Source organism: Pseudophryne corroboree, chromosome 8 (assembly GCF_028390025.1).
Source record: "Pseudophryne corroboree isolate aPseCor3 chromosome 8, aPseCor3.hap2, whole genome shotgun sequence".
NCBI lineage: Eukaryota > Metazoa > Chordata > Amphibia > Anura > Myobatrachidae > Pseudophryne > Pseudophryne corroboree.
In genome coordinates, this window is record NC_086451.1 from 452207734 (window position 1) to 452221766 (window position 14033).

The window sequence follows — 14033 nt, forward strand, 5'->3', positions numbered from 1 at the left end:
GCAGCTGATTGGTTGCCATGGGCAACTGCTCCACAGGCTCACTTCTCCACTCTTTTACTGCTTCATGAATAGACCCCTAAATCCCGACAGTTGGGAGTCATGAAGAGCTAGCTGAAGTTCCCGGCGTTGCCTGGGTTTAAATCTTCAAGTTATTATGTTATCAATGAGTTGGATGTAATGGTCACCATTTAAAAAATAATTAGCAGCTCTTCCAACACACCCATGAGGTGGCTGCACAGTTTGTTTGTTTATTTTGGGTCATTAAAGTTTTCGTCCAACTCCATCCAGTAGAAGGCCCAGAACAGACTCTCTGGGTCAAAGTTCTGCCTAGCATACACCAACGGGAGGTCTGACCGTGACCTCAACCACCTAGTATTCTTCTTTGATCCAATATTTCCACTCTGTGAAGTTTTCGGCCAAATCCATCCAGTGGCAGGCTCAGAACAGGCTCCCTGGGTCAAAGTTCTGCCCAGCGTACATCCACGGGAGGTGCGACTGGGACACTAACCCCCCTAAAACCTGCCCAGGATCCAACTGGACAACCTCGTGTTGGTTTCCTGTGAATCGGTGCAGGGGTGTCCCAATGCATAACCGGACAGGCAGACAACCAAACACACAAACCGACCAATGAGTTTTATATGTAAGATTAATAGACTCAATATTCGTTCTGAACACAAAAGTGTCTGCCTCCATTTTGTATATTTACTATTAAGTAATACTTGCACAAATTTGGTCTGACCAAAATGCCATTTTGACAAATGTTTGACAAAAATAATGACTATGTATCACACAGTGAAAAGAGTAGAGCTGTTGCCCATAGCTACTGATAAGCATGGAGGCAACATTTGTCAAGCTATCATTTTATAAAATTGCTAAATGTTATCTTGACGCTGATTGGTTTCTATGAGCAACATCTTCACGGGCCACTGTCCGAATGGCCATATACTGTATGCTCTGTCTGGACAACTTAATTCAGCTCAACTATTTTAACATAGCTACAATAATTACTGTTTTTAGAAATAAAAAAAGTACAGTATTTAAACATTTGTGACTAGTTAGGGCAGTGAGTTGCGTTATCCCACAGGCCTGTGTGTGGGATATGTGCAATATAGGGCTGCCAGTGAAGGCCTGTGTTATACATGAAGGCCTGTGTGAGGGATATATGCAGTATAGTGCCTCCAGTGAAGACCTGTGTTATACATGGAGGCCTGTGTGCGGGATATGTGCAGTATAGGACTGCCAGTGAAGGCCTTTGTTATACATGAAGATCTGTGTGCGGGTTGTGTGCAGTATAGGGCTGCCAGTGAAGACCTGTGTTATACATGAAGGCCTGTGTGCGGGATATGAGCAGTATAGGGCTGCCAGTGAAGGTCTCAATGAGCCGACATAGCCTGTGTCAGGGATATATGCAGTATAGGGCTGCCAGTGAAGGCCTGTGTTATACATGAAGGCCTGTGTGTGGGATATGTGCAGTATATAGCTGCCAGTGAAGGCCTGTGTTATACATGAAGGCCTGTGTGCGGGATATGTGCAGTGTAGGGCTGCCAGTGAAGGCCTGTGTTATACATGAAGGCTAGTGTGCGGGATATGTGCAGTATAGTGCCTCCAGTGAAGGCCTGTGTTATACATGAAGGCTAGTGTGCGGGATATGTGCAGTATAGGGTTGCCAGTGAAGGCCTGTGTTATACATGAAGGCCTGTGTGTGGGGCATATGCAGTATAGGGCTGCCAGTGAAGGCCTGTGTTATACATGAAGGTCTGTGTGCGGGATATATGCAGTATAGTGCCTCCAGTGAAGACCTGTGTTATACTTGAAGGCCTGGGTGTGGGATATGTGCGGTATATAGCTGCCAGTGAAGGCCTCTGTTATACATGAAGGCCTGTGTGTGGGATATGTTCAGTATATAGCTGCCAGTGAAGGCCTGTGTTATACATGAAGGTCTGTGTGCGGGATATATGCAGTATAGTGCCTCCAGTGAAGACCTATGTTATACATGAAGGCCTGTGTGTGGGATATATGCAGTATAGGGCTGCCAGTGAAGGCCTGTGTTATACATGAAGGCCTGTGTGTGGGATATATGCAGTATAGGGCTGCCAGTGAAGGCCTTTGTTATACATGAAGATCTGTGTGCGGGTTGTGTGCAGTATAGGGCTGCCAGTGAAGGCCTGTGTTATACATGAAGGCCTGTGTGTGGGATATGTGCAATATAGGGCTGCCAGTGAAGGCCTGTGTTATACATGAAGGCCTGTGTGTGGGATATGTGCAGTATAGGGCTGCCAGTGAAGGCCTGTGTTATACATGAAGGCCTGTGTGTGGGATGTGTACAGTATAGGGCTGCAAGTGAAGGGCTGTGTTATACATGAAGGCCTGTGTGTGGGATATGTGCAGTATATAGCTGCCAGTGAAGGCCTGTGTTATACATGGAGGCCTGTGTGCGGGATATTTGCAGTATAGGACTGCCAGTGAAGGCCTTTGTTATACATGAAGATCTGTGTGCGGGTTGTGTGCAGTATAGGGCTGCCAGTGAAGGCCTGTGTTATACATGAAGGCCTGTGTGCGGGATATGTGCAGTGTAGGGCTGCCAGTGAAGGCCTGTGTTATACATGAAGGCCTGTCTGTGGGATATATGCAGTATAGGGCTGCCAGTGAAGGCCTGTGTTATACATGAAGGCCTGTGTGTGGGGCATATGCAGTATAGGGCTGCCAGTGAAGGCCTGTGTTATACATGAAGGCCTGTGTGTGGGATATATGCAGTATAGTGCTGCCAGTGAAGGCCTGTGTTATACATGAAGGCCTGTGTGTGGGATATATGCAGTATAGGGCTGCCAGTGAAGACCTGTGTTATACATGAAGGCCTGTGTGCGGGATATATGCAGTATAGTGCTGCCAGTGAAGGCCTGTGTTATACATGAAGGCCTGTGTGTGGGATATATGCAGTATAGGGCTGCCAGTGAAGACCTGTGTTATACATGAAGGCCTGTGTGTGGGATATGTGCAGTATAGTGCCTCCAGTGAAGGCCTCTGTTATACATGAAGGCCTGTGTGTGGGATATGTTCAGTATATAGCTGCCAGTGAAGGCCTGTGTTATACATGAAGGTCTGTGTGCGGGATATATGCAGTATAGTGCCTCCAGTGAAGACCTGTGTTATACATGAAGGCCTGGGTGTGGGATATGTGCGGTATAGGGCTGCCAGAGAAGGCCTGTGTTATACATGAAGGTCTGTGTGCGGGATATATGCAGTATAGTGCCTCCAGTGAAGACCTATGTTATACATGAAGGCCTGTGTGTGGGATATATGCAGTATAGGGCTGCCAGTGAAGGCCTGTGTTATACATGAAGGTCTGTGTGCGGGATATATGCAGTATAGTGCCTCCAGTGAAGACCTATGTTATACATGAAGGCCTGTGTGTGGGATATATGCAGTATAGGGCTGCAAGTGAAGGCCTGTGTTATACATGAAGGCCTGTGTGCGGGATATTTGCAGTATAGGACTGCCAGTGAAGGCCTTTGTTATACATGAAGATCTGTGTGCGGGTTGTGTGCAGTATAGGGCTGCCAGTGAAGGCCTGTGTTATACATGAAGGCCTGTGTGTGGGATGTGTACAGTATAGGGCTGCAAGTGAAGGCCTGTGTTATACATGAAGGCCTGTGTGTGGGATATGTGCAGTATATAGCTGCCAGTGAAGGCCTGTGTTATACATGGAGGCCTGTGTGCGGGATATATGCAGTATAGGGCTGCAAGTGAAGGCCTGTGTTATACATGAAGGCCTGTGTGCGGGATATTTGCAGTATAGGACTGCCAGTGAAGGCCTTTGTTATACATGAAGATCTGTGTGCGGGTTGTGTGCAGTATAGGGCTGCCAGTGAAGGCCTGTGTTATACATGAAGGCCTGTGTGTGGGATGTGTACAGTATAGGGCTGCAAGTGAAGGCCTGTGTTATACATGAAGGCCTGTGTGTGGGATATGTGCAGTATATAGCTGCCAGTGAAGGCCTGTGTTATACATGAAGGCCTGTGTGCGGGATATGTGCAGTGTAGGGCTGCCAGTGAAGGCCTGTGTTATACATGAAGGCCTGTCTGTGGGATATGTGCAGTATAGGGTTGCCAGTGAAGGCCTGTGTTATACATGAAGGCCTGTGTGTGGGGCATATGCAGTATAGGGCTGCCAGTGAAGGCCTGTGTTATACATGAAGGCCTGTGTGTGGGATATATGCAGTATAGGGCTGCCAGAGAAGGCCTCTGTTATACATGAAGGCCTGTGTGTGGGATATGTTCAGTATATAGCTGCCAGTGAAGGCCTGTGTTAATACATGAAGGCATGTGTGTGGGATATATGCAGTATAGGGCTGCCAGTGAAGGCCTGTGTTATACATGAAGGCCTGTGTGTGGGATATATGCAGTTTAGGGCTGCCAGAGAAGGCCTGTGTTATACATGAAGGCCTGTGTGTGGGATGTGTGCAGAATAGGCCTGCCAGTGAAGGCCTGTGTGAGGGATATATGCAGTATAGAGCTGCCAGTGAAGACCTGTGTTATACATGAAGGCCTGTGTGTGGGATATGTGCAGTATAGGGCTGCCAGTGAAGGCCTGTGTGAGGGATATATGCAGTATAGGGCTGTCAGTAAAGGCCTGTGTTATACATGAAGGCCTGTGTGCGGGATATGTGCAGTATAGGACTGCCAGTGAAGGCCTGTGTTATACATGAAGGCCTGGATGCGGGTATGTGCAGTATAGGGCTGCCAGTGAAAGCCTGTGTTATACATGAAGGCCTGGGTGTGGGATATATGCAGTATAGAGCTGCCATTGAAGGCCTGTGTTATACATGAAGGCCTGTGTGAGGGATATGTGCAGTATAGGGCTGCCAGTGAAGGCCTGTGTTATACATGAAGGCCTGTGTGAGGGATATATGCAGTATAGAGCTGCCAGTGAAGTCCTGTGTTATACATGAAGGCCTGTGTGCGGGATCTGTGCAGTATAGGGCTGCCAGTGAAGGCCTGTGTTATACATGAAGGCCTGTGTGAGGGATATATGCAGTATAGAGCTGCCAGTGAAGGCCTGTGTTATACATGAAGGCCTGGGTGTGGGATATGTGCGGTAAAGGGCTGCCAGTGAAGGCCTGTGTTATACATGAAGGCCTGTGTGCGGGATATATGCAGTATAAGGCTGCCAGTAAAGGCCTGTGTTATACATGAAGGCCTGGATGCGGGTATGTGCAGTATAGGGCTGCCAGTGAAAGCCTGTGTTATACATGAAGGTCTGTGTGCGGGATATGTGCAGTGTAGGGCTGCCAGTGAAGACCTTTGTTATACATGAAGATCTGTGTGCGGGTTGTGTGCAGTATAGAGCTGCCAGTTAAGGCCTGTGTTATACATGAAGGCCTGGGTGTGGGATATATGCAGTATAGTGCTGCCAGTGAAGGCCTGTGTTATACATGAAGGCCTGGGTGTGGGATATATGCAGTATAGGGCTGCCAGTGAAGGCCTGTGTTACACATGAAGGTCTGTGTGCGCGATATGTGCAGTGTAGGGCTGCCAGTGAAGACCTGTTTTGTACATGAAGGCCTGTGTGTGGGATATGTGCAGTATATAGCTGCCAGTGAAGGCCTGTGTTATACATGAAGGCCTGTGTGCGGGATCTGTGCAGTACAGGGCTGCCAGTGAAGTCCTGTGTTACACATGAAGGCCTGTGTGTGGGATATGTGCAGTATAGGGCTGCCAGTGAAGGCCTGTGTTATACATGAAGGTCTGTGTGTGGGATATGTGCAGTATAGGGCTGCCAGTGAAGACCTGTGTTATACATGAAGGCCTGTGTGTGGGATATGTGCAGTATAGGGCTGCCAGTGAAGGCCTGTGTTACACATGAAGGTCTGCGTGCGCGATATGTGCAGTATAGAGCTGCCAGTGAAGGCCTGTGTTACACATGAAGGTCTGTGTGCGCGATATGTGCAGTATAAGGCTGCCAGTGAAGACCTGTGTTATACATGAAGGCCTGTGTGTGGGATATGTGCAGTATAGGGCTGCCAGTGAAGACCTGTGTTATACATGAAGGCCTGTGTGTGGGATATGTGCAGTATAGGGCTGCCAGTGAAGGCCTGTGTTATACATGAAGGCCTGTGTGAGGGATATATGCAGTATAGAGCTGCCAGTGAAGACCTGTGTTATACATGAAGGCCTGTGTGTGGGATATGTGCAGTATAGGGCTGCCAGTGAAGGCCTGTGTTACACATGAAGGCCTGTGTGTGGGATATGTGCAGTATAGGGCTGCCAGTGAAGGCCTGTGTTACACATGAAGGTCTGTGTGTGGGATATGTGCAGTATAGGGCTGCCAGTGAAGACCTGTGTTATACATGAAGGCCTGTGTGTGGGATATATGCAGTATAAGGCTGCCAGTGAAGGCCTGTGTTATACATGAAGGCCTGTGTGTGGGATATATGCAGTATAGGGCTGCCAGTGAAGACCTGTGTTATACATGAAGGCCTGTGTGTGGGATATGTGCAGTATAGGGCTGCCAGTGAAGACCTGTGTTATACATGAAGGCCTGTGTGTGGGATATGTGCAGTATAGGGCTGCCAGTGAAGGCCTGTGTTATACATGAAGGTCTGTGTGTGGGATATATGCAGTATAGGGCTGCCAGTGAAGACCTGTGTTATACATGAAGGCCTGTGTGTGGGATATGTGCAGTATAGGGCTGCCAGTGAAGACCTGTGTTATACATGAAGGCCTGTGTGTGGGATATGTGCAGTATAGGGCTGCCAGTGAAGGCCTGTGTTACACATGAAGGTCTGTGTGTGGGATATGTGCAGTATAGGGCTGCCAGTGAAGACCTGTGTTATACATGAAGGCCTGTGTGTGGGATATGTGCAGTATAGGGCTGCCAGTGAAGGCCTGTGTTATACATGAAGGTCTGTGTGTGGGATATATGCAGTATAGGGCTGCCAGTGAAGACCTGTGTTATACATGAAGGTCTGTGTGTGGGATATATGCAGTATAGGGCTGCCAGTGAAGACCTGTGTTATACATGAAGGCCTGTGTGTGGGATATGTGCAGTATAGGGCTGCCAGTGAAGGCCTGTGTTACACATGAAGGTCTGTGTGTGGGATATATGCAGTATAGGGCTGCCAGTGAAGACCTGTGTTATACATGAAGGCCTGTGTGTGGGATATGTGCAGTATAGGGCTGCCAGTGAAGGCCTGTGTTATACATGAAGGCCTGTGTGTGGGATATGTGCAGTATAGGGCTGCCAGTGAAGGCCTGTGTTATACATGAAGGCCTGTGTGTGGGATATGTGCAGTATAGGGCTGCCAGTGAAGGCCTGTGTTATACATGAAGGCCTGTGTGTGGGATATGTGCAGTATAGGGCTGCCAGTGAAGGCCTGTGTTATACATGAAGGCCTGTGTGTGGGATATGTGCAGTATAGGGCTGCCAGTGAAGGCCTGTGTTATACATGAAGGCCTGTGTGTGGGATATGTGCAGTATAGGGCTGCCAGTGAAGGCCTGTGTTATACATGAAGGCCTGTGTGAGGGATATGTGCAGTATAGGGCTGCCAGTGAAGACCTGTTTTGTACATGAAGGCCTGTGTGAGGGATATGTGCAGTATAGGGTTGCCAGTGAAGGTCTCAATGAGCCGACATAGCCTGTGTCAGTGGTTTACAATAAGCTCTAATGCTATACAAGTGAGAGGAAATATCAGACTATCTTTGTAAAAAAAACACAACAGTGATTCCAAATGTGTGTGTTACTAAATGCCGGCGTTTGGGATGCCAGGCAGTCACATGACCGACCATAGCATTCCGACTTTTATAATGCCGACAGGGGTAGGGTAATTAATTTACCCCTACCCTGCCCCCTACCCTAACCCTAAGCTGCCTGGTGTAGCGGTTAGGGCGAAGGACACAGTGGATGTTGTCTACGGCTAATCACCGGGGGGGGTCTAGAACTAAGGACACACGGGGTGGTGGCAACGGCTAACACCAGCCCTCACCCCAGTACTCACCATCCGGATGCTGTCGGTTGGGGATCCTGTGTCGGGATTCTGCGCATTGTCAGGAGTTCTTGCAGTTGTGCAGTTCCATACAAACATGCCTCGGGCCCTTTGTGCGATGTTACACAATGACCACTACTTTAGGATGTTGCAGTGCAGCTTGGTAGGCCAGTACATTAGTTACAGTACAATAAGCTATTTAAATATTAATTGTGGAATAATGTGACAACCAATGACCATGTGCCTCTGCTTTCCTTAGTGTCTGTACGTTAGCATTTCTGTGTCCCCTGTGCTGGCCATGTTCTCACACTGGTCTCTCACCCTGCATGTAGCAGGGATTCCTGAGTCGTCGTCTGAAGAGTTCTATAAAGAGGACAAAAAGTCAGCCCAAGCTAGACCGGACCAGCAGCTTCCGGCAGATCCTTCCACGCTTCCGGAGTGCTGACCATGACAGGTAGGCTGCCTCACACCGCACCTTGTCAGTCACTATAATCTCCCATTACTCCACCTATTATTCATATGGAACTATCTTATCCTGACATAGAAATCCCCTATGGTTCTCCTTTACTCCTTACCTTTCTTAATGTATATTACGTGACTCCCCGATGACTGCTTATTCACCAGCTCCTCCCCGTCATTGTCTGTAATTTATATATGCTACTTACCCAATTCCATTTATTTATTACCTTACTGGGGGTAATACAAATGTTTGAAAAGTCGGATGGGTGTCTGGTTTTTCCTGTCTATTTGATAGACACCCAACTGACTTTTCAAACAATTGAATATCCCCCATTACATAAATTCCCTTCCAATTCCCTCCCTGTCCAAATCAGTGCTCCCTCACTCTCTGCCCTGTGACCTAATCAGTGCTCCCTCACTCTCCACCCTTGACCTAATCAGTGCTCCCTCACTCTACCCTGTGTTCTAATCACTGCTCCCTCACTCTATATCCTGTGTACTAATCAGTGCTCCCTCACTCTCTATGCTGTGTACTAATCAGTGCTCCCTCACTCTCTATGCTGTGTCCTAATCAGTGCGCCCTCACTCTCTGCCCTGTGTCCTAATCAGAGCTCCCTCACTCTCTATCCTGTGTCCTAATCAGTGCTCCCTCACTCTCTGTCCTGTGCCCTAATCAGTGCTCCCTCACTCTCTGTCCTGTGCCCTAATCAGTGCTCCCTCACTCTCTATCCTGTGTCCTAATCAGTGCTCCCTCATTCTCTATACTGTGTCCTAATCAGTGCTCCCTCACTCTCTACCCAGTGTCCTAATCAGTGTTCCCTCACTCTCTGCCCTGTGTTCTAATCAGTGCTCCCTCACTCTCTACCCTGTGTTCTAATCAGTGCTCCCTCACTCTCTGCCCTGTGTCCTAATCAGTGCTCCCTCACTCTCTATCCTGTGTACTAATCAGTGCTCCCTCACTCTCTATCCTGTGTACTAATCAGTGCTCCCTCACTCTCTATCCTGTGTACTAATCAGTGCTCCCTCACTCTCTATCCTGTGTACTAATCAGTGCTCCCTCACTCTATATCCTGTGTACTAATCAGTGTTCCCTCACTCTCTGCCCTGTGTTCTAATCAGTGCTCCCTCACTCTCTGCCCTGTGTCCTAATCAGTTCTCCCTCACTCTCTATCCTGTGTACTAATCAGTGCTCCCTCACTCTCTATCCTGTGTACTAATCAGTGCTCCCTCACTCTCTATCCTGTGTACTAATCAGTGCTCCCTCACTCTCTATCCTGTGTCCTAATCAGTGCTCCCTCACTCTCTATACTGTGTCCTAATCAGTGCTCCCTCACTCTCTACCCAGTGTCCTAATCAGTGCTCCCTCACTCTCTACCCAGTGTCCTAATCAGTGTTCCCTCACTCTCTATACTGTGTCCTAATCAGTGCTCCCTCACTCTCTATCCTGTGTACTAATCAGTGCTCCCTCACTCTCTATCCTGTGTACTAATCAGTGCTCCCTCACTCTCTATCCTGTGTCCTAATCAGTGCTCCCTCACTCTCTATCCTGTGTACTAATCAGTGCTCCCTCACTCTCTATCCTGTGTACTAATCAGTGCTCCCTCACTCTCTATCCTGTGTCCTAATCAGTGCTCCCTCACTCTCTATCCTGTGTACTAATCAGTGCTCCCTCACTCTCTATCCTGTGTACTAATCAGTGCTCCCTCACTCTCTATCCTGTGTACTAATCAGTGCTCCCTCACTCTCTATCCTGTGTACTAATCAGTGCTCCCTCACTCTCTATCCTGTGTACTAATCAGTGCTCCCTCACTCTCTATCCTGTGTCCTAATCAGTGCTCCCTCACTCTCTATCCTGTGTACTAATCAGTGCTCCCTTACTCTCTATCCTGTGTCCTAATCAGTGCTCCCTCACTCTCTACCCAGTGTCCTAATCAGTGTTCCCTCACTCTCTGCCCTGTGTACTAATCAGTGCTCCCCCACTCTCTATGCTGTGTCCTAATCAGTGCTCCCTCACGCTCTATGCTGTGTCCTAATCAGTGCTCCCTCACTCTCTACCCAGTGTCCTAATCAGTGTTCCCTCACTCTCTGCCCTGTGTACTAATCAGTGCTCCCTCACGCTCTATCCTGTGTCCTAATCAGTGCTCCCTCACTCTCTATGCTGTGTCCTAATCAGTGCTCCCCCACTCTCTGTCCTGTGTCCTAATCAGTGCTCCCTCACTCTCTATCCTGTGTCCTAATCAGTGCTCCCTCACTCTCTGCCGTGTGTCATAATCAGTGCTCCCTCACTCTCTATCCTGTGTCCTAATCAGTGCTCCCTCACTCTCTATCCTGTGTACTAATCAGTGCCCCTCACTCTCTATCCTGTGTTCTAATCAGTGCTCCCTCACTCTCTATCCTGTGTCCTAATCAGTGCTCCCTCACTCTCTATGCTGTGTCCTAATCAGTGCCCCCTCACTCTCTATCTTGTGTCCTAATCAGTGCTCCCTCACTCTCTATCCTGTGTACTAATCAGTGCTCACTCACTCTCTATCCTGTGTCCTAATCAGTGCTCCCTCACTCTCTATCCTGTGTCCTAATCAGTGCTCCCTCACTCTCTATGCTGTGTCCTAATCAGTTCTCCCTCACTCTCTATCCTGTGTCCTGATCAGTGCTCCCTCACTCTCTGCCCTGTGACCTAATCAGTGCTCCCTCACTCTCTAGCCTGTGTCCTAATCAGTGCTCCCTCACTCTCTATCCTGTGTCCTGATCAGTGCTCCCTCACTCTCTATCCTGTGTCCTGATCAGTGCTCCCTCACTCTCTATCCTGTGTCCTGATCAGTGCTCCTCACTCTCTATCCTGTGTTCTAATCAGTGCTCCCTCACTCTCTATCCTGTGTTCTAATCAGTGCTCCCTCACTCTCTATCCTGTGTTCTAATCAGTGCTCCCTCACTCTCTGCCCTGTGTACTAATCAGTGCTCCCTCACTCTCTATCCTGTGTACTAATCAGTGCTCCCTCACTCTCTATCCTGTGTCCTAATCAGTGCCCCTTACTCTCTATCCTGTGTACTAATCAGTGCCCCTCACTCTCTATCCTGTGTACTAATCAGTGCTCCCTCACTCTCTATCCTGTGTTCTAATCAGTGCTCCCTCACTCTCTATGCTGTGTCCTAATCAGTGCTCCCTCACTCTCTGCCCTGTGACCTAATCAGTGCTCCCTCATTCTCTATCCTGTGTACTAATCAGTGCCCCCTCACTCTCTATCCTGTGTCCTAATCAGTGCTCCCTCACTCTCTATCCTGTGTCATAATCAGTGCTCCCTCACTCTCTGCCCTGTGACCTAATCAGTGCTCCCTCACTCTCTAGCCTGTGTCCTAATCAGTGCTCCCTCACTCTCTATCCTGTGTCCTGATCAGTGCTCCCTCACTCTCTATCCTGTGTCCTGATCAGTGCTCCCTCACTCTCTATCCTGTGTCCTGATCAGTGCTCCCTCACTCTCTATCCTGTGTCCTGATCAGTGCTCCCTCACTCTCTATCCTGTGTCCTGATCAGTGCCCCTCACTCTCTATCCTGTGTTCTAATCAGTGCTCCCTCACTCTCTATGCTGTATCCTAATCAGTGCTCCCTCACTTTCTATCTTGTGTCCTAATCAGTGCTCCCTCATTCTCTGTCCTGTGTCCTAATCAGTGCTCTCTCACTCTCTGCCCTGTGTCCTAATCAGTGCTCCCTCACTCTCTGCCCTGTGACCTAATCAGTGCTCCCTCACTGTCTAGCCTGTGTCCTAATCAGTGCCCCTCACTCTCTATCCTGTGTTCTAATCAGTGCTCCCTCACTCTCTATCCTGTGTCCTAATCAGTGCTCCCTCACTCTATATCCTGTGTCCTAATCAGTGCTCCCTCACTCTCTATCCTGTGTCCTAATCAGTGCTCCCTCACTCTCTATCCTGTGTACTAATCAGTGCTCCCTCACTCTCTGCCCTGTGTCCTAATCAGTGCCCCCTCACTCTCCGCCCTGTGTCCTAATCAGTGCTCCCTCACTCTCTATCCTGTGTCCTAATCAGTGCTCCCTCACTCTCTATCCTGTGTCCTAATCAGTGCTCCCTCACTCTCTACCCTGTGTCCTAATCAGTGCTCCCTCACTCTCTACCCTGTGTCCTAATCAGTGCTCCCTCACTCTCTATCCTATGACCTAATCAGTGCTCCCTCACTCTCTGTCCTGTGTTCTAATCAGTGCTCCCTCACTCTCTGTCCTGTGTCCTAATCAGTGCTCCCTCACTCTCTATCCTATGACCTAATCAGTGCTCCCTCACTCTCTGTCCTGTGTCCTAATCAGTGCTCCCTCACTCTTATCCTGTGTCCTAATCAGTGCTCCCTCACTCACTATCCTATGTACTAATCAGTGCCCACTCACTCTCTATCCTGTGTTCTAATCAGTGCTCCCTCACTCACTATCCTATGTACTAATCAGTGCTCCCTCACTCTCTATCCTGTGTACTAATCAGTGCTCCCTCACTCTCTATCCTGTGTCCTAATCAGTGCTCCCTCACTCTCTATCCTGTGTCCTAATCAGTGCCCCCTCACTCTCTGCCCTGTGTCCTAATCAGTGTTTCCTCACTTTCTTCAATGTCTATCTTTTTTTCTGTTACTGTATGTAACCTTTTACCTTACATGTTCCTTTATTATCTGTCTTACATTGTAATCAGTCACATCCATGTTCCTCCCCTAAGTGTTATTTGTTACCCAGACATGATGCCTCACTCCTCACCTTACTCATGTATCCTTTCCCCAGTTATAACTCACTCCTCATTCTGCTTCCTGATCCTTCCCTAGCAATGATACCTCACTTCTTATCCTGCTTCCTGATCCTTCCCTAGCCATGATTCCTCACTCCTCATCCTGCTTCCTGATCCTTACCTAGCCATGATTCCTCACTCCTCATCCTTCTTCCTTATCCTTTACCCTACCATGAGGCCTCACTCCTCATCCTGCATTCCAATCCTTTCCCTAACCATGACACCTCACTCCTCATCTTGCATTCCAATCCTTTCCCTAACCATGATACCTCACTCCTCAACCTGCATTCCTTATCCTTTATCCAGCCATGAGGCCTCACTCCTCATCCTGCATTCCAATCCTTTCCCTAACCATGATACCTCACTCCTCATCCTGCTTCCTTATACTTTCCCAGCCATGATACCTCACTCCTCAACCTGCATCCCAATCCTTTCCCAGCCATGATGGCAAGATATGTACTACTAATCTCTCTCCTGTGTCATAATCTTTCCCCAGCCACGTTCTGTGTGTCTCTGTTCTGAGTCCTAATCATTCCCCAGCAATGTTCCATCACTCTGTGACCTCTGTCCTTATCTTTCTCCTGTCATGTCCTGTGTGTCTCTGTTCTGAGTCCTAATCATTCCCCAGCAATGTTCTATCACTCTGTGACCTCTGTCCTTATCTTTCTCCTGTCATGTCCTGTGTGTCTCTGTCCTGTGTCCTAATCTCTCCTCAGCCATGTTCCGTGTTTCTCTGTCCTGTGTCCTAATCTCTCCTCAGCCATGTTCCGTGTCTCTCTGTCCTGTATCCTAATCTCTCCTCAGCCATGTTCCGTGTCTCTCT

General features: G+C 48.6%; 1 protein-coding gene across 12 annotated transcripts in view; it reads left to right on the plus strand.

Moving 5' to 3' along the window:
• Positions 1 to 14033, plus strand: part of SYNGAP1 (synaptic Ras GTPase activating protein 1) — a 496744-nt gene that overhangs the window by 328751 nt on the left and 153960 nt on the right. For all 12 annotated transcript variants that reach the window (XM_063938281.1, XM_063938276.1, XM_063938275.1 and 9 more), the window contains one exon: positions 8315 to 8436. In XM_063938281.1, the coding sequence (XP_063794351.1) occupies positions 8315 to 8436 (122 nt within the window). The remainder of the gene's footprint in view (positions 1 to 8314; positions 8437 to 14033) is intronic.